Genomic DNA, 26,271 nt, shown 5'->3' with positions numbered 1-26,271 from the left:
TCTTTCCAAGTTCTAAGGAAGTCTTCATCATATGTGCGTACTACCACTATCGTAAATGGGATGTATCCAAAATAGATCTGAACCGTCATAATCTGGAACTGCAGGTCATCTGCAGCTGAAGGGTGCATTTCACTACAGCCTGTAATTTCAAGGCCCAGTGTATTCGCAAACTGTCATTATCATTGGTTAAGGGCATCAACCTTGCCTCAAAGAGGGCATAGCCAGTATCAAACCATCCTAAAAATAAGATGTCAACATGGTGAAGCTGCAACACAGAACTATATGCATGCTGAACATCAGAAGCAGCATCCAACAGATAGAATTTAACAATCCCACAATCATTATATCAGATTAAAGTTTTGCAATGGTGTTATATTTGATTATGAATTTTGGCAGACGATTAAACAGCTAACTGAAAAAGTACGCCTCATAAGCATTAGAGCCTCAATGATAGTGGAAGAGTGCATCACTATAAAAGAAAAGACTGAAATATTTGCAACCATCCTCAGCAATCAAGGGCTGGGAGAAGGATCTCTCAGCTACGTCCTCAGGCTTCCATCGCTCTGAAACCAACCTTTATTGAAAGATTGAATATCAAAGGCTCCAGAACTTGAGTATAATCAAGTCAAGAGTGATTAATTGTCATATGTACCAACATTGGAAGAATGAAATCATTACTGCAGCAACATATCAGGCCTGTACACAATAACATAGATAATAAACAAAAATTCAATAAATTAATAACCCCAATACTAGTGCAAAAAAGCTCAAAGTCTTTACAGCCTTAGCCGAACATTGACAAAAAAACAGACTTCCAGACGTGAGGGATTGTCCTGACATCAAGATGTATTTGCCCAATTGTGACGTCAAGAGGTTCTAATAATACTTGTCAAAGTGACACAATAGGAAAATTATACACTGCCTAAATTCACACCTAGCACATAGAAACATAAAAAATAGTTGCCTGAGTAGGCCATTCGGCCCTTCGAGCCGGCATCATACATGAAGCATATGAAGATAGTAACGGGTATCATATCATATCATATCATATATATACAGCTGGAAACAGGCCTTTTCGGCCCACCAAGTCCGTGCCGCCCAGCGATCCCCGTACTATCCTACACCCACTAGGGACAATTTTTACATTTACCCAGCCAATTAACCTACATACCTGTACGTCTTTGAAGTGTGGGAGGAAACCGAAGATCTCGGAGAAAACCCACGCAGGTCACGGGGAGAACGTACAAACTCCTTACAGTGCAGCACCCGTAGTCAGGATCGAACCTGAGTCTCCGGCGCTGCATTCGCTGTAAAGCAGCAACTCTACCGCTGCGCTACCGTGCCGCGGTATGTGAGGCAAACCATCTCAATCCAAACATGGCATTTCAGAAACTCCTCAGTATTGTTCCAATTGCTTCATCAATGACCTTCCCTGCATCATATGTACAGAATATTTCACTATGTTAAATACTATTTGTAACATCTTAGATAATGAAGTAATCCATGACCAAGACAACATTCGTGGATATAGATATGTGGCAGGAAAACATCCACATTGTTCAAGTAGCAGGTAGAAACACATCTCGAACAAGTCAGAGTCTATCTGATCCAAATGATATTCAACAACATTCCCATTTCTTAATTCCCTGCAGTCAACAATCAGGGTCTTATAGACCAGAAAACAAAGTAAACTAGCCACATAAACACCATGGCTACAACCACATGTTAGTGGTATTCCATTGTATGCAACTAACCTCTTGACAACCCAATGATTTTCCCCATCTATAATGCAGGAGTCGGGAGCATGATGGAATACTCTCAGGTGGTGGAGCTAATACCTCACATGACCAAATCCTGACCTGGTCTGTGTGGAGTTTGCATGTTCTCCCTGTGACCAAGTGGGTTCACTTGGGTGCTCCAGGTTCTTCCTACCTCACAGGTGCAAATTAGTCAATTGATCACTGTAAATCCCCCCTATTGTGTAGGTGATTTGTAAAACCCAGGGGTGGTTGATGGGAATGTGGGTAGAATAAAATGGTATCAGTGTACGATTGGTATAAATGGGTGCACAATAGTCAGACTTGGTGGAACCAAAGGAGCTGTGTTGACAAATTGAGGGGTTGACAAATTGTGAATATGAAGATGAGGTAAAAAAAAGGGAATACAGGAGATATTGCAAAAGACTCTCGGAAGAATGGGAACAGAAGTTCTAGAGGGGAAAAGAAATTAAGGGCAGGGCCAATTGTGACCGATGTGAGAGGGGAGGTGAATACAGAAGTTAAAGTGTTGTACTTAAATGCGCGTAGTATAAAAAATAAAGTGGATGAGCTTGAGGCTCAGTTAGTCATGGGCAAGTATGATGTTGTAGGGATCACTGAGACATGGCTACAAGAGGACCAGGGCTGGGAACTGAATATTCAGGGGTACACAACGTATAGAAAGGACAGGCAGGTGGGCAGAGGGGGTGGGGTTGCTCTGATGGTAAGGAATGATATTCATTCCCTTGCAAGGGGTGACATAGAATCAGGAGATGTTGAATCAGTATGGATAGAAATGAGAAATTGTAAGGGTAAAAAGACCCTAATGGGAGTTATCTATAGGCCCCCAAACAGTAGCCTCGACATAGGGTGCAAGTTGAATCAGGAGATAAAATTGGCGTGTCAAAAATGTAATGCTACGATGGTTATGGGAGATTTCAACATGCAGGTAGACTGGGAAAATCAGGTTGGAAATGGACCCCAGGAAAGAGAGTTTGTAGAGTGCCTTCGAGATGGATTCTTAGAACAGCTTGTACTGGAGCCTACCAGGGAGAAGGCAATTCTGGATTTAGTGTTGTGTAATGATCCTGATCTGATAAGGGGACTAGAGGTAAAAGAGCCATTAGGAGGCAGTGATCACAACATGATAAGTTTTACTCTGCAAATGGAAAGGCAGAAGGGAAAATCGGAAGTGTCGGTATTACAGTATAGCAAAGGGGATTACAGAGGCATGAGGCAGGAGCTGGCCAAAATTGACTGGAAGGAGGCCCTAGCAGGGAAGACGGTAGAACAGCAATGGCAGGTATTCCTGGGAATAATGCAGAGGTTGCAGGATCAATTTATTCCAAAGAGGCGGAAAGACTCTAAGGGGAGTAAGAGACACCTGTGGCTGACAAGGGAAGTCAGGGACAGCATAAAAATTAAAGAGAGGAAGTATAACATAGCAAAGAAGAGTGGGAAGACAGAGGATTGGGACTCTTTTAAAGAGCAACAAAAGTTAACTAAAAAGGCAATACGGGGAGAAAAGATGAGGTACGAGGGTAAACTAGCCAATAATATAAAGGAGGATAGCAAAAGTTTTTTTAGGTACGTGAAGAGGAAAAAAATAGTCAAGGCAAATGTGGGTCCCTTGAAGACAGAAACAGGGGAATTTATTATGGGGAACAAAGAAATGGCAGACGAGTTAAACCGTTACTTTGGATCTGTCTTCACTGAGAAAGATACACACAATCTCCCAAATGTTCTAGGGGCCGGAGAACCTAGGGTGATGGAGGAACTGAAGGAAATCCACATTAGGCAGGAAATGGTTTTGGGTAGACTGATGGGACTGAAGGCTGATAAATCCCCAGGGCCTGATGGTCTGCATCCCAGGGTACTTAAGGAGGTGGCTCTAAAAATATTGGAAGCATTGGAGATAATTTTTCAATGTTCTATAGATTCAGGATCAGTTCCTGTGGATTGGAGGATAGCAAATGTTATCCCACTTTTTAAGAAAGGAGGGAGAGAGAAAACGGGTAATTATAGACCAGTTAGTCTGACATCAGTGGTGGGGAAGATGCTGGAGTCAATTATAAAAGACGAAATTGCTGAGCATTTGGATAGCAGTAATGGGATCATTCCGAGTCAGCATGGATTTACGAAGGGGAAATCATGCTTGACAAATCTACTGGAATTTTTTGAGGATGTAACTAGGAAAATTGACAGGGGAGAGTCAGTGGATGTGGTGTACCTCGACTTTCAGAAAGCCTTCGACAAGGTCCCACATAGGAGATTAGTGGGCAAAATTAGGGCACATGGTATTGGGGGTAGGGTACTGACATGGATAGAAAATTGGTTGACAGACAGAAAGCAAAGAGTGGGGATAAATGGGTCCCTTTCGGAATGGGAGGCAGTGACCAGTGGGGTACCGCAAGGTTCGGTGCTGGGACCCCAGCTATTTACGATATACATTAATGACTTAGACGAAGGAATTAAAAGTACCATTAGCAAATTTGCAGATGATACTAAGCTGGGGGGTAGTGTGAATTGTGAGGAAGATGCAATAAGGCTGCAGGGTGACTTGGACAGGTTGTGTGAGTGGGCGGATACATGGCAGATGCAGTTTAATGTAGATAAGTGTGAGGTTATTCACTTTGGAAGTAAGAATAGAAAGGCAGATTATTATCTGAATGGTGTAAAGTTAGGAGGAGGGGGAGTTCAACGAGATCTGGGTGTCCTAGTGCATCAGTCAATGAAAGGAAGCATGCAGGTACAGCAGGCAGTGAAGAAAGCCAATGGAATGTTGGCCTTCGTAACAAGAGGAGTTGAGTATAGGAGCAAAGAGGTCCTTCTACAGTTGTACCGGGCCCTGGTGAAACCGCACCTGGAGTACTGTGTGCAGTTTTGGTCTCCAAATTTGAGGAAGGATATTCTTGCTATGGAGGGCGTGCAGCGTAGGTTCACTAGGTTAATTCCCGGAATGGCGGGACTGTCGTATGCTGAAAGGCTGGAGCGATTGGGCTTGTATACACTGGAATTTAGAAGGATGAGGAGGGATCTTATTGAAACATATAAGATAATTAGGGGATTGGACACATTAGAGGCAGGAAACATGTTCCCAATGTTGGGGGAGTCCAGAACAAGGGGCCACAGTTTAAGAATAAGGGGTAGGCCATTTAGAACGGAGATGAGGAAGAACTTTTTCAGTCAGAGAGTGGTGAAGGTGTGGAATTCTCTGCCTCAGAAGGCAGTGGAGGCCAGTTCGTTGGATGCTTCCAAGAGAGAGCTGGATAGAGCTCTTAAGGATAGTGGAGTGAGGGGGTATGGGGAGAAGGCAGGAACGGGGTACTGATTGAGAGTGATCAGCCATGATCGCATTGAATGGCGGTGCTGGCTCGAAGGGCTGAATGGCCTACTCCTGCACCTATTGTCTATTGTCTATTGTCTATTGTGTCTGTGATAGACACAAAATGCTGGAGTAACTCAGCGGGACAGGCAGCATCTCTGGATTGAAGGAATGGGTGATCTTTTGGGTTGAGACCCTTCTTAAGACTGTGTCTGTGTTTATGGCTGTAAGGTTCAAACAATTCCGAGTAGGATAGTGTTCCCATTAAATCTTTCCCTCACCTTAAACCCATGTCTTCTGGTTCTTGATTCCCTATCTATTCCCCTCATGCTCATATGCACCTCTGTAAGATCACCCCTCAGCCTCCTGAGCTCCAAGGACTAAAGTCCTAGCAATGATTTAGATGAAGGAATGATTTAGATGATTATTATTAATGATTATTAATGATTTAGATGAATGAAGTAAAAGTAACATTGGCAAATTTGCTGATGACACAAAGCTGGGTGGCATTGTGAACTGTGAAGTGGATGCTTTGAGGATGCAGGGTGACTTGGATAGGTTGGGTGAGTGGGCAGATGCATGGCAGATGCAGCATAATGTGGATAAATGTGAGATTATCCACTTTGATGGCAAAACAAGAAGGCAGATTATTATCTGAATGTGTCAGAATAGGAAAAGGGGAAGTGTTACGAGACCTGGGTGTCCTTGTACATCGGTCACTGAAAGTAAGCATGCAAGTTCAGCAGGCAGTGAAGAAAGCTAATGGCACGTTAGCCTTCATAATGAGAGGATTTGAGTATAGGAGCAAAGAGGTCCTTCTGCAGTTGTACAGGGTCCTGGTGAGACCACACCTGGAATATTGTGTGCAGTTTTGGTCTAATTTGAGGAAGGACATTCTTGCCTTTGAGGGAGTGCAGCGTAGCTTCACAAGGCTAATTTCCGGGAAGGCGGGACTGTCATATGATGAAAGAATGAAACGGCTGAGCTTGTATTCACTGGAATTTAGAAGGATGAGAGGGGATCTTTTAGAAACATTTAAAGTTATTAAGGGATTGGACACGCTAGATGCAGGAAACATGTTCCTGACATTGGGGGAGTCCAGAACCAGGGGCCACAGTTCAAGAATAAGGGATAGGCCATTTAGAAGTGAGATGAGGAAAAACTTTTTCACCCAGAAAATTGTGAATTTATGGAATTCTCTGCCTCAGAAGGCAGTGGAGGCCGATTCACTGGATACATTCAAAAGAGAGTTAGATAGAGCTTTTAGGGTTAGCAGAATCAAGGGATATGGGTAGAAGGCAGGAATGGGGTACTGATTGTGGATGATCAGCCATGATCATATTGAATGGCGGTGCTGGCTCGATGGGCTGAATGGCCTACTCCTGCACCTATTGTACTCCAAAGACGTACAGGTATGTAGGTTAATTGGCTGGGTAAATGTAAAAATTGTCCCTAGTGGGTGTAGGATAGTGTTAATGTACGGGGATCGCTGGGCGGCGCGGACTTGGTGGGCCGAAAAGGCCTGTTTCCGCGCTGTATATTAATGATATGATATGATATGATTATATACGTATCTATGTCTAACCTCTCCCTGTAGCTCAGGGCTCAAATCCTGGCAACATCCTTGTAAATCTTCACTACTCTTTCTAGCTTAACAACATCTTTGCTACAGTAGGGTGACCAAAAATGAACTCAATACTCCAAATGTGGCCTCATCAGCGCCCTGTAGAACTTTAACATAACATCCCAACTTCCATACTCAATACCCTGACTGATGAAGACCAATGTCCTGAAAGCCTTCTTGACTACCTTGTCTACCTGTGATGCCACTTTTAGGCATCGAGGTACCTGCAATCCTCATCCAATTGTTGATGTATACCACAAACAACAATGTGCCCAGCAGCAATTCTTGAGGCACCACTAGTCACAGGCCTCCTGTCCAGAAAGAAACCTTCCACCACCAATTATTGATATAAAATGCCAGAGAAACCCTATGGATCAGGGAACATCTCTGACGTTTCAAGTCAGGACCCTTTTTCAGACTGATTGTAGTCCGGAGAGTGGGGGGATAAACGGGAAGCGAAGAAAAAACAGGACAAGTTGGGGCCGGCAACAGATGACCTCAGGTAGGAGGTTCCTTCATAAGCTGACTGGTGGCTCGTGTCAAGTGTGAGCCCGAGGGGAATGGTTCTTGGTCCTCCAAAATATTCCAAATGTAATTTAAACTGGAGGTGGCGGAATATGGACTTAAGCAAGAAGGGCTTCTTGGAGAAGAGCTACCTTAAATTTAGTTGCGTCTGGTTGAGTAACTATAGTAGGGTGAAGACTATTCCATGCTTTAATTGTGCGAGGGAAGTGGATACTAAGTTGTAAAATGTGGAACTAGTTAACCAATTTTCAGTGGAGAAAGAGAGAAAAGGGGGGGGGGGGGGAGAGTTTTTTGTAGGTTACCTACAATGGTCATACAATAGCTCCCCCGCTTCCCCCTTTTCTCCACTAGGTAACTAGAACTGTGGTTCTATCCTCCGAGGACTTCAACCTGTGCATAGACACAAACTGCTGGAGTAACTCAGCAGGACAGGCAGCATCTCTGCAGAAAAGGAGACCCATTCCTTCTCTCCAGAGACGCTGCCTGAACCGCTGAGTTACTCCATGGTTTTGAGTCCATCGTCGGTGTAAATCTCCTCCTCCTCCTCCTCCCCCCCCTCCCCCCCCTCCCTCCACCCACCTCCCCTCCTTCCCCCCTCCCTCCTCCCCTCCCTCCTCCCCTCCTCCCCCCCCTCCCTCCTCTCCCCCTCCCCTCCCCTCCCTCCTCTCCCCCTCCCCTCCTCCCCTCCCCCTCCTCTCCTCCCCTTTCCCCTCCCCCCCCCTCCTCTCCTTTCCTCTCCTCCCTCTCCTCCCTCTCCTCTGCCTCCCTCCTCATGCACGAGTGACGTTTCACGCGATGCGTACGTGTGACGTCAGGATGTGCGACGTGTGACGCGTGGGGGAGACGGGCAGGTGCGCGCCTGTTTACGCGGCCATGCGTGGAGGCGATGAGGAACGGCGTCCGATGCGGCGGGGCGGCGAGGGTGGCATGTCGAGCGACTTCTACCTCCGCTATTATGTGGGACACAAGGGCAAGTTCGGCCACGAGTTCCTGGAGTTTGAGTTCAGGCCGGACGGTAAGGAGTGCGCGGCGCCGGCGCCGGCGCAGGTCGGCCCGGGGCCTGTCCGACATGGCCGCCGCCTGATGGGATGGATGGGGGCGGGAGTTTGAGGGAACCGGGATCCGGCATCCACCCGGTCGCCCCGCCGACCAGCATCAATCCGAGCCCTCCGCTCCCCCCGAACACGGCCGGGGTTGCACTGAGGCAGACCTGCAACTCAGGCAGACCCTCGGCCAATGCCGGCCCATGCATGCTGCCCATAGATGTTCCACACAAACTCTCCGCCCGCAATGTTGATCAGTAGATGCTAATAACATTCCCCTTTCCTTTGGCAGCAACTTTGAATTTGCTCTGAACTCATTAGTGGTCATCTTGCAACTGTGGTGGTTAACTGGTGCTCAATAGACAATAGGTGCAGGAGGAGGCCATTCGGCCCTTCGAGCCAGCACCGCCATTCAATGTGATCATGGCTGATCATTCACAATCAGTACCCCGTTCCTGCCTTCTCCCCATACCCCCCTGACTCCGCTATCCTTAGGAGCTCTATCTAGCTCTCTCTTGAAAGCTTGTGGCTCCCTTACTTGGGGAACATAAAAAATAGAAACATTCAGTTCCTTGTGCCTACGCTGCCAGTCAATAACATGGTACATATTTTACCTGAGCATCACTTTCTCTTGATTTCCATCGTATTAAAAAAAACGTCATTTCTTTATGGATGTACCGAGTAACCATGACTCCTCTTGCTGTTTCTACCAATAACAGTATCGCACTGGAACAGGCCCACAGTATCTGTGCTGAATGTGATGCCAAGATCAACTCATCTGCCTGCACATAATTCATATCCCTTCATTCCCTACATATCCAAAAGTCTCTTAAATGCCAATATCATATCTACCTCAACCACATGCCCCAGCAGTGTGTTTCTGGCACTCACCAATATCTGAGCTTTAAAAAATCTTGTCCTGCACATCATTGTTAAACTTTGCCCCTCTCACCTTAAATCTCTGCCCTATAATATTGGATGTTTCCACCCGAGGAAAAAATGTCCCGACTGTCTATCCTATCTATGCCTCTTATATTTGTATATACTTCTATCGAGTCTACCCGCAATCGCTGGTGTTCCAGAGAAAAAAACGAAATCTGTCCATCGTTTCCCTGTAGCTAATATCCTCTAATCCATCATTCTTCTGGTAAACCTCTTCTACACTCTTTCCAAAGCATTCATATGTTCCTGTAATGGGGCAACCAGAATTACACACAATACTCCCAATGAGGCCTAACGAAAGTCCTCATGACTTCCTGACTCCTGTACTGTTTGCCTTGACCATTGAAGGCAGACACACCACATGCTTTCTTTACCACACTATTTGTCCCTCTCTAAATCAGTGATGTTAAATCAGGCTATTAATTGTATATATTCAAACTACCAAAGTGCAACACCTCATACTTGCTTGGATTAAATGCCACCTACCATTTGTCTACCCAATTTCTGTAGCTGATCTATACCTTGCTGTATACGTTTACAGTCTTCTTCACAACTATGACCCCAGCATCATGGTGTCATCTGTAAACTTCCTAACTAACCAGTTTACGTCCAAGTCATTGTATACTTCACTGTGGAACTCCTCTGGTCACAGACTTCCAGCCTGAGTATTGTCCTTCCACCACAGCCCTCTGTCTTCTATCAGTAAGTCAGTTCTGAATGTATATGACTAATTCACCTTTAATTCCATGTGTATTAATGTTATGGATCAGCCTATCATGGGAGACTTTATCAAATGCCTTGCCAAAATCCATGTAGACAACTCCCCCACCTTTATCAAATCACCAACTTAATCTCAAGAAAGCTCGAAGTAAGTAAGGCACGACCTGCCATGTACAAAGCTATGCTGACTCTTTAATCCATTCTCTTCCAAATAGAAGTAAATACAAACAATCTTCAATTCCATCTCCGTCTAAACCTTTCCTATCCATGTAACTGATCAAGTGTTTTTTAAATGCTGTTATACAATGTGCCTCAACTTCCTTCTGTGGCAGCTCGTCCATATACCCACCACCCTGTGAAAAAAATGTGCTCCTCAGTTTCTTATTGCCACTTTCACCTTAAACTTATGCTCTCTGGTTCTTGATTCACATACCCTGGGTAAAGGACTGTGTATTCTCCTTATCTAGTCCCTTCATGATTTTATACACCTCTATTCTCAGCTTCCTGTACTCCACGAATAGCCCTAGCCTTCCAACCTTTCCAAGGCTCAAGGCCTTGAGTCCTCATCAATCTCTGCATGATTTCCAGCTTAATGGCATCTTTCCTATAGCAGGGTGACCACAACTGTATGCAGTATTCCAGTCACAGCCTTGCCATTGTCTTGTACAACTCGTATAATGTCCCAGCTTCTATTCACAATACCCTGACTGATGAAGGCTAATGCACCAAAGGCCGCCTTGACCACTCTATGATCCCACTTTCCAGCAACTGGGTGCCTGTACTCTTAGATCCCTCTGCTCTACAACACTCTCCTGGGACTTTATTATTCACCGTGAAAGTCTAGCCCAGGATTGAGTTCCCAAAGTGCAACACCTCACACTTACCTGCATTAGATTCCATTTCCCATTCCTTCGCCCACTTGCCCAGCTGATCAAGATCCAGCCATAAGTTTATCACCACTTTAGTGTCATGTGTACATTTACCATTCATGCCTTGTTTATCCTTACCCAAATCGTTGATATAACCTACATAGCAAAGGGCCTAGCACTGATCCCCGAAGCACTAGTTACACGTCTCTAGGCCAAAAAACAACCTTCCACCCTCTGCTTCCTAACATGGTTTTTTTTTGGACATTTATATTTGACATTATATGACATTTTGGGTCATGAGCATTTTTCAGACTGATGGAGTAGGGGGAAGAAAATTGGAACAGTAAGGTGGGGGTTGGGCAAAGACTGGCAAATGATAGGAAAAAAACTGCAGATGCTGGTTTAAATCGAAGGTCGACACAAAATGCTGGAGTAACTCAGCGGGTCAGGCAGCATCTCGGGAGAGAAGGAATGGGTGACGTTTCGGGTCGAGACCAAGGGTTTGAAGAAGGGTCTTGACCTGAAACATCACCCATTCCTTCTCTCCCGAGATGCTGCCTGACCCGCTGAGTTACTCCAGCATTTTGTTTCTACTGGCAAATGATAGGTGGCTACAGTTGATGGAGTTTGATGAGCAGATATTGACAGGCTAGAGGTGAAAAGGAGATAAAAGCATGTTAAATACAGAAAGAAGAGGAGTGAACTGGAAAGTTTGAGGGAAAGGTGTGGGTGGAAAGTGGATAAAAGGAAACATGGGGCTCGGGGATGGGCGATAAGTGTTTGGGGGGTGGAGGAGCAGGGTGTCTGGGGTGGAGGGAAAAATGGGTGCACATTGGGCTTGGTGGTCGGCAGTAGATTGAGGGGAATAGAGTGGGTACTATTTGAAATGGGAGAATTCATTGTTCAAATCGACGAGTTATAAACTACCCATGCAAAATATGAGATGCTGTTCATCCAATCTGTATGTGGCCTCATTCTGGCAGTGGTGGAGACCCAGGATAGAAAGGTCAGTATTGCAAGGGAAGTTAAAAATGGTTATCAGCCAGGACATTGGGCAGGCAGAGAACAAGTGTTTGGTGAAACGATCACCTGCTTGGTCTCACTGATGTAAGGAAAGTCACTTCGGGAGCACCAAATGCAATAAACAATGTTGAATGAGGTGCACGTGAACCTGTCTCACCTGGAAGGGCTGCTGGACTTCCTGGATGGAAGTGAGGCATGTGGATGGAGTCCCCACATGTGTCTCCTCTGCGTCCTGCAGTTTGGTTTTCCATTCCCCTCTCACAAGACTGAACAAGGATAGAGTTCCCCTGATCCTCATCCCACCAGCCTCCGCATCCAATACGTCATTCTCCAACATTTCCGCCACTTTGTTGTGATCGTATCTCCCCTACTCACTCCGACCACCCTCCACAGCTACTTGGTGTGCTTATCTCCTCCCGCCCAACTCGCCATCTCCCAAACACTTCCCCTGCAATCACAGGAGATGCAACACCTGTCCCTACACCTCTCTCACTTTCATCCAAGGACTCTGGCAGCCATGCCAGATGAGACAAAGATTCATGTACACCTCTTCCCAACGTTGACTATTGCATTTGGTGCTCTCAATATGGCCTCTATATCAGCGAGGCCAAGTGTAGAATAGGTGATATTTTTGCTGAATCTGTCAGCCATGGCCTGTTGGAGCTTCCGGTGGCTAATTATGTTAACTCCCCTTCCTATTCAGGATTCAGGAGGATTCAGGATATCTTTATTTGTCATCCAAAAAACAAGTTTTTTGGACGAAATTTAGTCACCCACAGTCCAACAATAAAAGCAGTAAAATAAGCAAATTACACAACCCCAACCAACACAAAAAAAAGAAACATCCATCACAGTGAGTTTCCTCCAGTCCCCTCCTCACTGTGATGGAAGGCCAGAATGTCTTTTCTCTTCCCCTGCCGTCTTCTCCCGCGGTCAGGCTGGTGTCGCCACGTTCCAGGCCGCGCCGGACGGTGAAAGGTCCGCAGCGTCGCATACCAACCACTCTGTACTTGGCAGCCTCCATTGCCAGAGTGAGCTCACATGCAGAATGGATTCATAGCACCTCATAAGCTTGTGTAGCTTATAACCTAACTGTTTGAATGTTGAATCCTCCAAATTCAGGTAACCCCCCCCCCCCACCTTCCCGATTCCCTCTTTACCTTGGCCCACACTGGAGTCACCCATTTCTCCCACCACACCAGTCACACTGCTCCTCCTCCTCCCTCCCCCCCCCCCCCCCGCCACTCATCTCCCTTCCCCAAATCCCATTTTTTCTTTCATCCTTCCCCACCCACAGCCCTTTTCTTATTTCTACCTCTGACTTCACAATTTACTTCTCTTCTTTCCTTATTTGCCACCGTTATTGCTTCTTTTCAACTGTAGCCTTTGTCATTATCTCCACGTGGCTGCCAATCGCATCACTCACCTGTATCCATCTATCACTTTCCATGCTTTGCCCACCTCACCTTTCTGGTCTTTTCCTCCCTATTCATTCACTCCCAACCCAAAACATAATCTGTCTCTTCCTTCCATAGATACTGCTTGACCTACTGAGTTCCTCCAGCGCTTTTAATTGGCTCACTTTTTCATTTTGGTAGCTTGAGAATGTGCTGTAGAGTTTGATATGGTGTGTGGTATTGGTAAATGCAGAAAGAAAAGTGATTTAAGATGTGAATTGTTATGTGGGATAATATTTTTAATGCCTTTTGTGAAAGAATCAAACGTGTGTTTATTTTTGACAGGTAAACTCAGATATGCAAACAACAGCAATTACAAAAATGATGTTATGATTAGGAAGGAGGTAAGCGTTTTTTTAATTGTCTTTTGAGTTGGAGAAAACTCATAAATGTTAGCAGTTGAATTCTGAGCTAGTTGTTATTTAGTTAGTAAATTTGCTTTTTTTCTTATGTGTCTTTTTGGACATGCATTACTGTGTTAGGCATATGTCCATAAAAGTGTGATGGAAGAGTTAAAACGCATCATAGAAGATAGTGAAATTACAAAGGAAGATGATGCTTTGTGGCCTCCGCCTGACAGAGTGGGGCGACAGGTCAGTACCTTTCCCTTTTAATGCTATCATGAAAAAAGTATTGCTTGGCAACCATTATAAGGCTTACCAGAAATAGTGACAGATTCCAGTTTGCAGAGCTGAAGAAGTCTGGGTCAAATTTATTATGTAAATTACTCTTGGAATTTCATGTAGATTTCTTCCCTGAAAACGAACCCATTTTGGAATAAAATTCAAATAGGAAAATTCTGACAGTTTTGTGTTTGTCGACTGTTATTAAATCACAATTGATGATTTGTTGCTATGATGGCACCTCCATTCAATTAATTAGACACAGCTCACGCTAAATAAAAACAGAATGCTTTTTAGTCAGTATGCCGGAAAGCATCTGCTAAATGTTAACAATTAACATTCCAGGTCAATGACGGTTTATCAAATGCTTTGTAGTGTGCTAGATTCTCCCAAGATTTTGAAAGTTTTATTACCAGAATTTGCAATATTGATCATCTCAATGGTCCTATACACATCTTTGGAACATCTGGATAGCAAAGACACCCTATGTCAAGACTCCTATTTATTGATTATAACTGGCTTCAACACTATAATTCCAACCAAATGCTTCTCAACTCCAGAACCTAGGCAGCATCCTCTCTGCAACTGGATCCTCCATTTCAGGCCACAATTAATAAGGATAAGGGACAACACTTCCTCCACGAAAATCCTTAACACCTGTGCCCCACAAGATTGCCTACTCAGCCCCTAACTATATTCCCTTTCGAATCAGTACAGGATCTCAAACAATGGAGGGACAGGACAGGAAGGAGATGGAATGCTTAATGACATGGTGTCAGGGCAAAAACCTCTTCCTCAAAGTCAGCCAAACTATTTGCATCAGTGGTGTTGAGGTGGAGAAGGTTGAGTGTAAACATCACCAACAATTTGTACTTGCCCAACCAATGCCATGGTCAAGAAAGCACACCAACACTGCAAATTCCTCAAAAGGCTAAGGAAATGTGGCATGACTCTTATCAATCTTTTCAGATTATTCAATGAAACCATCCTATTGGGATGCATTGCAACATGGTATGGCAGCTGCTCTGTCCAAGTGCAAAAAATTGCAGAGAGTGGTGAATGCAGCCCAATCCATCATGCAGCCCAACCTCACCTTCAATGATTCAGTCTACACTTCCCGGTATCTCCTGAAATAAAGACCCCTCCCACTTCAATCAGACTCTCTTGTCCCCACTCTCCTTGGGCAGAAGAAACAAAAGTCTAAACCATTGCACTCGAGCAGTTTCTTTCCCATTGGTATCAAGCTCTTGAATGGTCATCTCACATCTTAATCTCCCAACCTCATTGTGGCCTTTGCACTTTTTGATTAGCACTCTCTCTGGACCTTTAACATTGTAGTGTATACAGGCGCAGACAAATGCATAGACTTCTTCCCACTGCATCGTAGATCATTTATGTCCCTTTCCCACTGAAATTGTGTGTGTGTGTGTGTGTCTTATGACCTTGCTTGACTGCACCGATGTACTTTCCAAAAGATAAGCTTATTTTTAAGCTTATTTTAAAAGATAAGATGACCTATGTTGGCTTTCTTGTTCCCAAAGCACAAAAATGGCATTATTGTATTTAAATCCTTCCATACCTTGTTCCACAATTTTTTCATAATTTAATTCATTCTCCATTCCACCCTGCCCTTCCCCTCAAAGCACCGTGCTCCTGTGTGTGGGTTTTTATGCATTACATATACTTGTGATTGATCTGTAGCAAAGTCAACATCTATCTGGACAGTATTCCCTGGAATTAATATGCTAACCTCTTGCACGTTTTTCCATCTGTCCATTTTCAGACAGATTCTATTACTTGTTTCCATTTCTTTGGAGCTTTTTAAATGAAAGATGCAATATTCAAATAATTGATAGAAAGGAAATGATAGTCATAAATGTAAGAGATCTGGGGTTCTGGTTAAAAATAGAATCTCCCTCAATAATCCAATTCTGTTGATAAAAACAAATGCTGAGATTATATTAAATTTTCAATATTGAGTTGTCACCATGTAAATTATTGGTTTGACTCCTTGTTATACTTTTCTGATAGTCGTTGAAAAAAATGGATACCAGTTATTGAAAGAGTTATAAAAGTGAGTTAACAGGTTGATGGATGGCATGAAAGGACTGAAGTTTGAGGTGTGATTGTAGGCAACTGGGTCTCCTCTCGCTGGAATACAAAAGATTAGTGGTGTTGCAGTTATGGGGTCCTGTTAATAACTAACTCTTTCAATTTTCAATATGGTGCAAACAGTTCATTCAAAAGTTAGATTTTGAAATGATATTGGGATACAGGAATAATTTTGAGGCAACTTAGTCATTGTAACTTTGAAAGAAACGTGACTTTAGTTCTGCAGTTCTGAAAACGTAACATGTCTGGGCCTTTTGTACATTAATTGATAGTGATTAATTGCATGTAACTAATATGGTGGAATATGAACAAAATAGGCCACCTTTAACTTTTATGAAATATTGTGCAAATTATCTTCATATTTTGTTTGTAACAGGAACTTGAGATTGTAATAGGAGATGAACATATTTCATTCACAACATCTAAGATTGGCTCTTTAATTGATGTAAACCAATCCAAGTAAGTGTATCTTTGCTACGGGTGGGAAAAATTACTTAAAAATTTTGTGGAAACAACATGTCACTTTATTGATAATTTACTTCTGAAACCAGTCAGTATCCATAATTAAGATGGTTAGGTTGTTGTGTTTGCCATGCCATGTTTGATCATTAGAACCCTAAAGTCCCATATCTAAGACGGGTTTAGGATTGTCATGATTCCTTCACAGTCAATAGCTTGCTGATGAAGGTAACATCTGCAAATGAAGGATGGCTACTTTAATGAGCTGAAGAGACAGAACAGCTTTGCCTTCTGTAATACATTCCAGAATGAGTCATGTATTTTGGGATGGAAGAAGGCATGGTCTAGAATAACAATTGTGATCATTTAAAACGCATGCTTTCCCATTGCAAGAACATCAATTAGGTAGAAATTTGGCAGGTTTCTTTTAAGTTATTCCACTTGTAATGCCTTTTCTAAATGGAACCAAACGTGTTTACTTCTAGGGATCCAGAGGGTCTGCGAGTATTCTACTACCTGGTCCAAGACTTGAAATGTCTAGTTTTCAGTCTTATTGGGCTGCACTTCAAGATCAAGCCCATCTGAGAGTTTGATGATCAGACAAGGATGATTGATTGGGGATGGATTAAAGTGGGTGGGGGGGGGAAGAGAGGATGTAACAATAATTAGCTTGGGGTGAGTCTTTGCTACGGTAACTAACTTTGTTTAATGTGGATTTGGTTAAAAGAATTTATGTGAATACAAAACAACTCCATCTTTATAAAAAATTTCTTTTTTTATTAAAATAAACATTGATTACACTTGTGTTTGCTGCTGGAAGTTCATTATTTAAAAAATGTGCTGTAAACAATATTGCCAATTCATAAATTGTATCACTGAAAGGTGTACGTTTCTGTGGGAAGGAACTGCAGATGCTGGTATATACCGAAGATAGACACAATGTGCTGGAGTAACTCAGCAGGTCAGGCAGCATGTCTGGAGAAAAAGGATGGGTGACGTTTCAGGTTGAAACCCTTCTTTCGACTGCTGTAGCAGACTTCTGAAGAAGGATTCCAACCCAAAACATCATCCATCCCTTTTCTCCAGAGATGCTGCCTGACCCGCTGAGTTACTCCAGCATTTTGCATCTATCTTCAGTGTACTTCTCTGTTTAGTTACTCTTCTGTTTTTTTCCCAATAATTTCAAACAGGATAACGGATTTTTTTTTTTCCTGTTTTAAATGTCCTATGTTTACTTAAGAAGTTGTTATGCATTGTTAAATTATATTCATGGGAATTTTGCCTATTTGCTATTCCAAAGCTTATCAGTTTTTACACAGAATGTCATATTTTTGCTCATCTTTAGGGATAATGTGTAACGCAATGTAGTTACATTATAAGTTTATCTGGCTATATAGTTACACTGGAGATTTTTTCGAGTTCTGAAGACAACCCAAAACCAGCCAGGATATGTTAAGCAAAATAGAATCTTTTCAAACAAAAGTTTCAAGGTCGCTTGGGTGTTTTCAGTCATATGTTAGTTGAGGTACAAAATATCTCTTCTGAACTTTAACATTGATATGAAAAAAAAAATAGCCTGATATCCTGTTTCTTGCGTACTATGTCCATTTGAAAGGACTTCAATAACAGGAATAAAGAGCCAGAGCAATGTAACACTATTTAAATTATACTTTGCAGCTAACATATGAGTAGGTACTGGACCAAGTGGACCCGTTGGGACCAAACCTCTCCTGCATTGGTGCAGCACCCTCTCCTACCCCTCCCTGCCCTCCCCACCCCCCTCCCTCCCCCTCCCTCCTCGCCCTCCCTCTCCCTCCACCCCCTGCCCCTCCCTCCACCCCTTCCCCTCTCCCCACTCCATCCCCCTCAACCCCCCCTTCTCCCTCCCTAGGAGTTGGATTTAAACTTTAAAATGTGAATAACTTTAAAAATATAACCGATTTCAATGAAACTACTTCCATTAGAGGTGGGCCGAAGATACGCTGTATCTCTAAACCACATTAAACACCATTCCTCAGCCCCCTTGCGCAGCTGGTCAAGATCCTGCTGTAATTTCTACATGGTGAAACCAAAATATATAAAAATGGCCTTTATTAACATCTGACAATGTGCACTTTAACTACATGTGATTTTTTCTATTACAAATCTCAAATTGTGGAGTGCAGAGGCAAATAAATAAATGATGATGGGTTTTTGTCCCAAACATTATGGAGGGCACTGGACATATATATATGTCCTCGATAACTTCCGGTTCCCAGGCCCCCACTCCCTCATGTTTACCATGGTTGTCCAGTCACTCTACACTTCCATCCCCCACAAGGATGGTCTCGAAGCCCTCCGTTTCTTCCTCAACCGCAGAACCAGCCAATCTCCATCTACCAACACTCTCCTCCGCCTAGAGCTGGTTCTTACCCTCAACAACTTCTCCTTTGACTCCTCCCACTTCCTCCAAACCAGAGGTGTGGCTATGGGCACTCATATGGGCCCTAGCTACGCCTGCCTCTTTGTCGGGTACGTCGAACAATCCCTGTTCCGGGCATACACCGGCCCCATCCCCGAACTCTACCTCAGCTACATCGACGACTGCATTGGTGCTACCTCTTGTACCCATGCAGAATTCACTAACTTCATACACTTCACCTCCAATTTCCATCCTGCCCTTAAATATACCTGGACTATCTCCGACATCTCCCTCCCGTTTCTGGACCTCACCATCTCCATCACAGGAGACAGAGCTAGTGACGGACATTTACTATAAACCCACTGACTCGCACAGCTATCTGGACTACACTTCTTCCCACCCGGTCCCCTGCAAAAAGTCTATCCCCTACTCCCAATTCCTTCGTCTACGCCGCATCTGCGCCCGGGATGAGGTGTTTCACACTAGGGCTTCAGAGATGTCCTCGTTCTTCAGGAAACGGGGCTTCCCCTCCTCCATTATAGATGAGGCTCTCACTAGAGTCTCTTCTACATCCCGCAGCTCCGCTCTTGCTCCCCCTCCCCCCACTTGCAACAAGGATAGAATCCCCCTCGTTCTCATTTGCCACTTTCATTTCACTGCACATCGTGTATGTGTATGTGACAAATAAACTTAACTTGACTTGACCTTCCACCCCACCAGCCAGCGGATCCAACAAATCATCCACCAACATTTCCGTCACCTACAACGGGATCCCACCACTGGCCATATCTTCCCATCCCCTCCCCTCTCTGCGTTCCGCAGAGACCGTTCCCGTAAGCGGAAGTGGCGGCGCCTAACGGCTGTGGCTCGCTAGCAGTCTGTTTGTCTTTTTTCCTTTTTTTTTTGTTGTGTGTCGGTGTTGGGATGTTTTTTTTTTTTTTTTGGTTGTGTATGTGTGGGGGGTGGTGGTGTGGGTGGGGTGGGGGGTGGGGGAAACCTTTCTCTTTTAGGTCTTTTCCTCACGGCGCGGGGTGCGGCTCGGCCGCGGGGCCTTCCATCACCCGGCGCGGCTCGGCCGCTGGACTTAACATCGCCCGGTGCGGCTCGGCCGCTGGACTTAACAGTGCCCGTTGCGGCTTGGCCGCGGGGCCTTCCATCGCCCGGTGCGGCTCGGCCGCGGGCCTAACATCGCTGGTGCGGCTCGGCCGCTGGACTTAACAGTGCCCGGTGCGGCTCGGCCGCGGGGCCTAACATCGCCTGGCGCGGCCGTGGGACTTTTCATCGCTGGTGCGGCTTGGCCGCTGGACTTAACATCGCCCGGTGCGGCTTGGCCGCGGGGCCTTCCATCGCCCGGTGCGGCTCGGCCGCTGGGCTTAACAGTGCCTGGTGCGGCTTGGCCGCGGGGCCTTCCATCGCCCGGTGCGGCTCGGCCGCGGGACCTAACATCGCCCGGCGCGGCTCGGCCGCGGGACTTAGCTGCGCACGGCTAGGCCGCGGGGCCTTCCATCGCCCGGCTCGGCCGCGAGACGTTTCAGCGCCCGGTGCGACTCGGCCGCGGGGACTCCCATCCCCTTGCGGGGACTGTGCGGGTCGGTCGGGGACGAGCTGTCTGTCCGTGGGCGTGGGGAAGAGAGTGGAAGTTTTGTTGCCTCCATCACAGTGAGGGGGTGTTTGGAGTCACTGTGATGGACGTTTGTGTTGGGGTCATGTGTCTTGTGTTCTTTTTTTTTGTGTGACTGCTATGTAGTTTCGTTCGGTACCTTGGTACCGAATGACAAATAAAGCTCTGTTGAACTAACTCCCTGGTCCACTCGTCCCTTCCTACCCGAACCACCCCAACCCCGGGCACTTTCCCCTACAACCGCACGAGATGCAACACCTGTCCCTTTACCTCCCCCCCCCAACTCCATCCAAGGACCCAAACAGTCTTTCCAGGTGAGACAAAGGTTCACCTGCACCTCCTCCAACCTCATCTATTGCATCCGCTGCCCTAGATGTCAACTTATTTACATCGGCGAAACCAAGCGCAGGCTCGGCGATCGCTTCGCTGAACACCTGCGCTCGGTCGGCAATAACCAAACTGATCTCCCGGTGGCCGAGCACTTCAACTCCCCCTCCCATTCCCAGTCTGACCTTTCTGTCATGGGCCTCCTCCAGTGCCATAGTGAGGCCCACTGGAAATTGGAGGAACAGCACCTCATATTTCGCCTGGGCAGTTTGCAGCCCAGTGGTATGAACATTGACTTCTCCAACTTTAGATAGTCCCTCTGTCCCTCCCTTCCCCTCCTCCTTCCCAGATCTCCCTCTATCTTCTTGTCTCCACCTATATCCTTCCTTTGTCCCGCCCCCTGACATCAGTCTGAAGAAGGGTCTCGACCTGAAACGTCACCCATTCCTTCTCTCCCGAGATGCTGCCTGACCTGCTGAGTTACTCCAGCATCTTGTGAATAAAAACCTTCGATTTGTACCAGCACCTGCAGTTATCTTCTTATACTATATATATATATATATAATATATTAATATCTAATGGCTACATGCAATTTTTAAAATAATGTAACATTTAAAAATAAAACCTCCTCAGTCCCAACAGCATCGTCAGGGAGGGGGAATGACCCGGCAGTCTACCTCGGCTTCGTGATGTCACCGGCGCCCGGTGTGTTGGCGCCGCTTGTCCTGCAGGGGGCGCTGCGGCGGCGCCACGGTGTCGCAATAAACTCATTGCGACAGGCCGTAACTCGGGCAGCCATGGGGGTAAGTGACGCGGGAGGGCGATTCTCTGCTAAAATGTTCATCCTTTTCTCGATGATCATCTTCACTTTGCGCTCTCTTTGCAGAAGTTCGGGCTCCAGCTTAAAGCGACAATGGAAAATATCAGCAAGTTACGGCCGGACGGAGAGGATTTCCGATGGTTCCTGAAGGTAGAGCGGCTGAGAGAAAGTGTTGGAGAGAATCAGCGGAACTCTGTGACTGGGACACTGTGTGTGTGTGTGTGTGTGTGTGTGGGTGCAGGGACCACAGTGACTGTGACACACTGTGTGTGGGTGCAGGGACCACAGTGACTGTGACACACTGTGTGTGTGGGTGCAGGGACCACAGTGACTGGGACACTGTGTATGTGGGTGGGTGCAGGGACCACAGTGACTGGGACACTGTGTATGTGGGTGGGTGCAGGGACCACAGTGACTGGGACACTGTGTATGTGGGTGGGTGCAGGGACCACAGTGACTGGGACACTGTGTATGTGGGTGGGTGCAGGGACCACAGTGACTGGGACACTGTGTATGTGGGTGGGTGCAGGGACCACAATGACTGGGACACTGTGTATGTGGGTGGGTGCAGGGACCACAGTGACTGGGACACTGTGTGTGTGGGTGGGTGCAGGGACCACAGTGACTGACACACTGTGTGTGGGTGCAAGGACCACAGTGACTGGGACACTGTGTGTGTGGGTGCAGGGACCCCAGTGACTGGGACACTGTGTGAGGGTGCAGGGACCCCAGTGACTGGGACACTGTGTGTGGGGGTGCAGGGACCACAGTGACTGGGACACTGTGTGTGTGTTGGTGCAGGGACCACAGTGACTGTGACACTGTGTGTGGGTGCAGGGCAGGGACCACAGTGACTGGGACACTGTGTGTGTGGGTGTGCAGGGACCACAGTGACAATAGACAATAGACGATAGGTGCAGGAGTAGGCCATTCAGCCCTTCGAGCCAGCACCGCCATTCAATGCGATCATGGCTGATCACTCTCAATCAGTACCCCGTTCCTGCCTTCTCCCCATACCCCCTCACTCCGCTATCCTTAAGAGCTCTATCCAGCTCTCTCTTGAAAGCATCCAACGAACTGGCCTCTGCCTTCTGAGGCAGAGAATTCCACACCTTCACCACTCTTTGACTGAAAAAGTTCTTCCTCATCTCCGTTCTAAATGGCCTACCCCTTATTCTTAAACTGTGGCCTCTTGTTCTGGACTCCCCCAACATTGGGAACATGTTTCCTGCCTCTAATGTGTCCAATCCCCTAATTATCTTATATGTTTCAATAAGATCCCCCCTCATCCTTCTAAATTCCAGTGTATACAAGCCTAATTGCTCCAGCCTTTCAACATACGACAGTCCCGCCATTCCAGGAATTAACCTAGTGAACCTACGCTGCACGCCCTCAATAGCAAGAATATCTATCCTCAAATTTGGAGACCAAAACTGCACACAGTACTCCAGGTGCGGTCTCACCAGGGCCCGGTACAACTGTAGAAGGACCTCTTTGCTCCTATACTCAACTCCTCTTGTTATGAAGGCCAACATTCCATTTGCTTTCTTCACTGCCTGCTGTACCTGCATGCTTCCTTTCAGTGACTGATGCACTAGGACACCCAGATCTCGTTGAACATCCCCTCTTCCTAACTTGACACCATTCAGATAATAATCTGCCTTTCTATTCTTACTTCCAAAGTGAATAACCTCACACTTATCTACATTAAACTGCATCTGCCATGTATCCGCCCACTCACACAACCTGTCCAAGTTACCCTGCAGCCTTATTGCATCTTCCTCAGAATTCACACTACCCCCCAGCTTAGTATCATCTGCAAATTTGCTAATGGTACTTTTAATCCCTTCATCTAAGTCATTAATGTATATCGTAAATAGCTGGGGTCCCAGCACCGAACCTTGCGGTACCCCACTGGTCACTGCCTGCCATTCCGAAAGGGACCCATTTATCCCCACTCTTTGCTTTCTGTCTGTCAACCAATTTTCTATCCATGTCAGTACCCTACCCCCAGTGACTGGGACACTGTGTGTGTGGGGGTGCAGGGACCACAGTGACTGGGACTCACTATGTGGGTGCAAGGACCCTGACAACTGGGACACACTATGTGGGTACAGGGACCCCAGTGACTGGGACACATTGTGTTTGGGTGCAGCGACCCCGGTGTTAGGAGACACACTGTGTGTGTGTGCACAGATCCCATTAACTGGAATACGCTGTGTGTGTGTAGCGATCCCAGTGACTGCGATGAGCTGTGATGTAGTGAGTATCCTTGGAAAACTACCTTGGACAAATTGCTCCTTAGATGGTTCTCAGAAACTACCTTATAACTGTCCTCGGTGTATTTAGATTGCCTGTTGATCATGTCACTGTATCAGCATAATTCCACGGTCGTATCTGGGTTTTAATATGACTACCAACACCTTTAACAGCCTGCTTCCCAACATAAGACATCTCTATCTGTATTTCTGTAATTGTGCCAGGTGAGTCAACCTTTCTCCTCCCCACTGCCACCCACGGTTGTAGCTATGTCTTGGTGAATTCGGGGAGCTCAAATACTGAATGATCCCCTTCTCACAAACCCCAAGCTTGATTGTTCCTTCTGAACCACTGTTTGGAAGCACACATGATTCTCCAGGCAAAGTTTAAATTCTAATATAATGTTAATGTCTTCGGACAGTAGTCCACAGCCGAACAACATGAACATTGAATTCTCTAATTTCAAGTAATCTATTTCTCCTCAGTCCCTCCATCCATCCCGATTCTCCCAGGTATGCATTTCTTTCCAACAACAGCCTGGCCTCTCACCCAGCTTCTTCCTCTCCCACTCAATTTGCCCATCACCCCACACATTAATCCTATCAGGTCCTTTCCCTCCACTTTACCATTTGCCCTTTCCACCTTATTTAGTCCCATCCTCCACCTTCCATTCCAATCAGATTCCATCATCCTCAGCTCTTGATTACCTCCACCATTCATGTCCCAGGCTTTGTTGTTATCTCCACCTTATCTCCTCCACTTGACTCCGTCAACCTCAACCTCATGTGGATCCACGTGCCAGCTCTTGGGCCACCCCGTCACCATTTTATACCGGATATTACCCCTCAACTCTCTCAGTCCAGCAGGAGGGTTAGGAACCAAAACATGAATTGTCCATTTGCCTCCAAAGATTCTGCCTGATTCAGAGTTCCTCCAGCAGTTTGTTTTTTACTTTAATATAATGCGTTATTAATTGTTGAATGTATCATAATTTACTGATTTGTACAGCACAATTGTTATTAATAGTCTATAATTTCTGTGCTTTTGCAATAGTTGAAATGTCAGAATTGTGGTGAAGTTTCTGATAAATGGCAGTATATCACGTTAATGGTGAGTTGAATTTTGAATCTCTTTTACTCATTTTTCCAGTTCTCATTGAAATTAAAAAATTGCATAGGTTTTTAATCAGACTTTAGAATCATTTGGCCTGGATTCTGCTTAAAGTACTAACCTGCAGCGCTAACTTCAGCCGTTTAACAAATTCTCAACCCGTTCAATTTAATGTACAATGGATAATTTTAGCTTACTGTTACTAATCATTTCCCCAATCCTACTTTCCCCATTTTTATTTATTTATAATACCTAGCATGATGATTTTATGCATTTTTTGATCTCAAATTCATATAAATACCTTCACCCCTAACGTTCATTCCTTTTATTCTCCTAATTCCCAGGTGTTTCTGATTTGCATCATTCTTTCCCATTACACTGCCTTCCCTCTATGTTATTTGATAGACTTGCTACCTTTTTAGGTTGAGCCTCTTTCTGTAGCTCCCCTTTGTTAAATTAAATAATTAATTTTCTTCAACCAACCTTCCAAATCCAACAGTTTTTAAAATTGACCATTTGAATGCTTCAATTTTTCCACTTTTCATTTATATTGATCACTCTTACCTTTGCTAACTTGCAGCTGAAAATCTGTTAGTGTCAGAGAGTCATAGTTATACAGCATGGAATAACTAATTAATCTGACAGGGTAATAAACGAATTCATTAAACCATAAAGTCATACAGCCTGGAAACAGGCTCTTTGGCCCAGTTTGCCCAAGATACCCCATCTACACTGGTTCCACCTGTGATAGATGCAAAATGTGGGAGTAACTCAGCGGGTCAGGCAATTAGCATGTGAGAGGTCCATTCAAGAATCTGATACAGTGGGGGAAAAGTTGTTCGCAAATCTGGTTATTATGTGCTTTCAAGCTTTTGTATCTTCTGCCCGAGTGTAGACAGGAGAAGACAAAACAATCAGAGTGAAAATGGTTCTTGATTATATTGTCTGCTTTCCCCAAGCAAAGTGGTGTAGATGGTTGATTATGGAGAAGGCTGTTTTGTGTGAAAGACTGGACTACACCCCAACCTCTGCAATTCCCTGTATTTTTTTTGTTGTCTTGGGCAGAGCTGTGGCCATTCTAAGGTGTGATACATCCCAACAGGATGCTTTCTAGATCTTGATGAGTCTTTGGAGACATGCCAAACATACTTGGTCTTCTGAGAAAGTGGAGGCGTTGGTATGCTACCCTCCGCAACTACCCTTTGACTTATTCCTCCAAAGCATGGTAGTCTGATTGGAGGCCTGTGACCAGT

The 26,271-nt window shown here is 45.4% G+C and overlaps 2 protein-coding genes across 3 annotated transcripts in view; both read left to right on the top strand.

Annotated features, from left to right (window-relative positions):
- The first annotated feature begins 8,058 nt into the window (after positions 1-8,058).
- On the top strand, positions 8,059-17,392 carry magoh (mago homolog, exon junction complex subunit). The gene is made up of 5 exons (XM_078407981.1): positions 8,059-8,246; positions 13,571-13,629; positions 13,768-13,878; positions 16,397-16,479; positions 16,965-17,392. Exons 1-5 carry the CDS (start codon positions 8,105-8,107, stop codon positions 17,062-17,064), a joined length of 495 nt encoding a protein of 164 aa, XP_078264107.1. The 5' UTR covers positions 8,059-8,104; the 3' UTR covers positions 17,065-17,392.
- A 4,126-nt stretch (positions 17,393-21,518) lies between these two features.
- The window catches only part of czib (CXXC motif containing zinc binding protein), a 14,002-nt gene continuing 9,249 nt past the window's right edge, over positions 21,519-26,271 (top strand). Inside the window, exons 1-3 of one of the 2 annotated variants that reach the window (XM_078407326.1) lie at positions 21,519-21,632; positions 21,716-21,799; positions 24,962-25,018. In XM_078407326.1, the coding sequence (XP_078263452.1) occupies positions 21,519-21,632; positions 21,716-21,799; positions 24,962-25,018 (255 nt within the window). The remainder of the gene's footprint in view (positions 21,633-21,715; positions 21,800-24,961; positions 25,019-26,271) is intronic. The other variant, XM_078407327.1, reaches the window with a different exon arrangement.

This window comes from Rhinoraja longicauda, chromosome 11 (assembly GCF_053455715.1).
Source record: "Rhinoraja longicauda isolate Sanriku21f chromosome 11, sRhiLon1.1, whole genome shotgun sequence".
NCBI lineage: Eukaryota > Metazoa > Chordata > Chondrichthyes > Rajiformes > Arhynchobatidae > Rhinoraja > Rhinoraja longicauda.
The sequence above is the reverse complement of the archived record's forward strand: the minus strand, read 5'-3'. Positions and strand labels throughout refer to the sequence as shown.

What these genes read in the sequence shown, in the direction of transcription:
- magoh (XM_078407981.1), top strand. Translation starts at nt 8,105, where the DNA reads ATGCGTGGAGGCGATGAGGAACGGCGTCCGATGCGGCGGGGCGGCGAG. An exon ending in ATGTTATGATTAGGAAGGAG is followed by an intron (nt 13,630 to 13,767) that starts GTAAGCGTTTTT and finishes TTACTGTGTTAG; the next exon opens with GCATATGTCCATAAAAGTGT. An exon ending in CTGACAGAGTGGGGCGACAG is followed by an intron (nt 13,879 to 16,396) that starts GTCAGTACCTTT and finishes TGTTTGTAACAG; the next exon opens with GAACTTGAGATTGTAATAGG.